The 1,596-nt window shown below is 37.1% G+C and overlaps 1 protein-coding gene across 1 annotated transcript in view; it reads left to right on the forward strand.

The window, feature by feature from the left end:
* The window catches only part of LOC119594378 (protein SEC13 homolog), a gene marked incomplete in the record, with an annotated part of 10,785 nt that overhangs the window by 2,748 nt on the left and 6,441 nt on the right, over positions 1-1,596 (forward strand). The window contains 1 exon segment of the mRNA XM_037943439.1: positions 1,408-1,581. Within this exon segment, the coding sequence (XP_037799367.1) occupies positions 1,408-1,581 (174 nt within the window).

A 1,596-nucleotide genomic window follows, 5' to 3' on the forward strand; every position in this document is an offset into this window, starting at 1 on the left:
TAGGACCCTGCATAGAATATGGGAATGTAGAGATTAGTTTTTTATGCTCTCACTAGGCTTGCAATGATTCCTGGGCTGGTTAAAAAAAATTGTGTGTTTGTGATTTCCATCCTATGTATTTCTAATTTGGTTATTTTGCGATTTTCAAAAATGTAAATTATTTGCCACCAAACCTATATGTTATCCTGTAACAAAACAAAAATCTGGCAAACAGTATGTGTTTTAAAAAGTTCAGAGACTTGACTTCTTGTACTCCCATATTAGTGGCCAAAATGTGTGTGAAAATATATTTTGAAAGTATAAATATTCCTCTATATGCCAGACTACTAAACCTATTTTTGAGAACAAGTGAAACTCTTCCCTTATTCATTGAACCAGCACAGTAATTAGAGGCATCATAGATCTATGTGTAAAAATATACCATACTGCCTCTGCAATACAGCATGATAACCCTATTTATGTGGGTGCCAGTACAAGATGGGTGAGTCAGTTATCCTCTTAAGTGATTAATATGAACACATATGGATGTGACTAGATGTGGTCTTGTGTGGCCAGACTGCCAAGCCACATTAAAGCCAGCCCAGAAGTAGCCTGCAAGTTTCACAATAAATTGACAACATTGATTATATTTATTTTTAAAAATGAATGGTTATGTGGATTGATACTATTATTTGTTTTGATTGATTCTCAAAGGAATTTGGAATCTCTCTGTATTGGGTAGCTGTTGAAGGTATTGTTAAAATGCATTCATTGCTGTCATTTGGATAGCTTCAAATTTGGGCAAATGGAACTATCTCAGAAAAAAAAATGATTAGATAAAAAGGAGAAAGGTATTCTCGGAAAAGCACTTAGAGAACACTTTTAGCTGTAGTCTGGAATAAGTTTCCTGTAAATGTATGGTTTTTGATAGGACTGAAGTAGACTATGTGTGAAATCAGTTTTATCTGATGCATGAGCTTCTTCAAGTATGAGTGATAAGATACTGAATCTGTCTTGTCAATGTCCTTTGAGATAGATCAACCATGAGTAGCTTCTTACCTTAGGTCAGAATATAGACTTGGAGGGGTCACTGGTCTAGGAAGAGTTCTGCTGAAATTTTGTCTTATTTTGTTGTCTCCTTTTAACATGTTCCCTCAGCAACTGCTTCTAGATCTGTTGTTAATCATAAATTTCCTCATTATTTGAGGGTAGATTGAATAAGGTCTTAATTCTCAGCATATATTCTGTGGTATACTCTTGTTTTGTAAGCCTCACTTTGTATGTGCTTCTTCATTCTTTTAGTTCTTTCTCAGTGACAACAACTCTCATAAATTCCTCAAGCAAAATGTAGGATGTATCAAAGAAAAAGTCTGCACATTTCCCCATCCCTGTTCTCTCCTCATGCCTTACTCCGGCCTCTCCCTGCAGGTGTCTGTCATCAGCAATGTTGAGACAGGCCATGATGACATGATTCACGATGCTCAGATGGACTTCTATGGGACCCGGCTTGCAACCTGCTCCTCAGACAGGTCCATTAAGATCTTTGAGGTCAAGGGCTCCACACAGACCCAGATTGCTGATCTCCGAGAGCATGAGGGACCAGTAAGTATTTTTTCT

Source organism: Penaeus monodon, chromosome 33 (assembly GCF_015228065.2).
Source record: "Penaeus monodon isolate SGIC_2016 chromosome 33, NSTDA_Pmon_1, whole genome shotgun sequence".
Lineage (NCBI taxonomy): Eukaryota > Metazoa > Arthropoda > Malacostraca > Decapoda > Penaeidae > Penaeus > Penaeus monodon.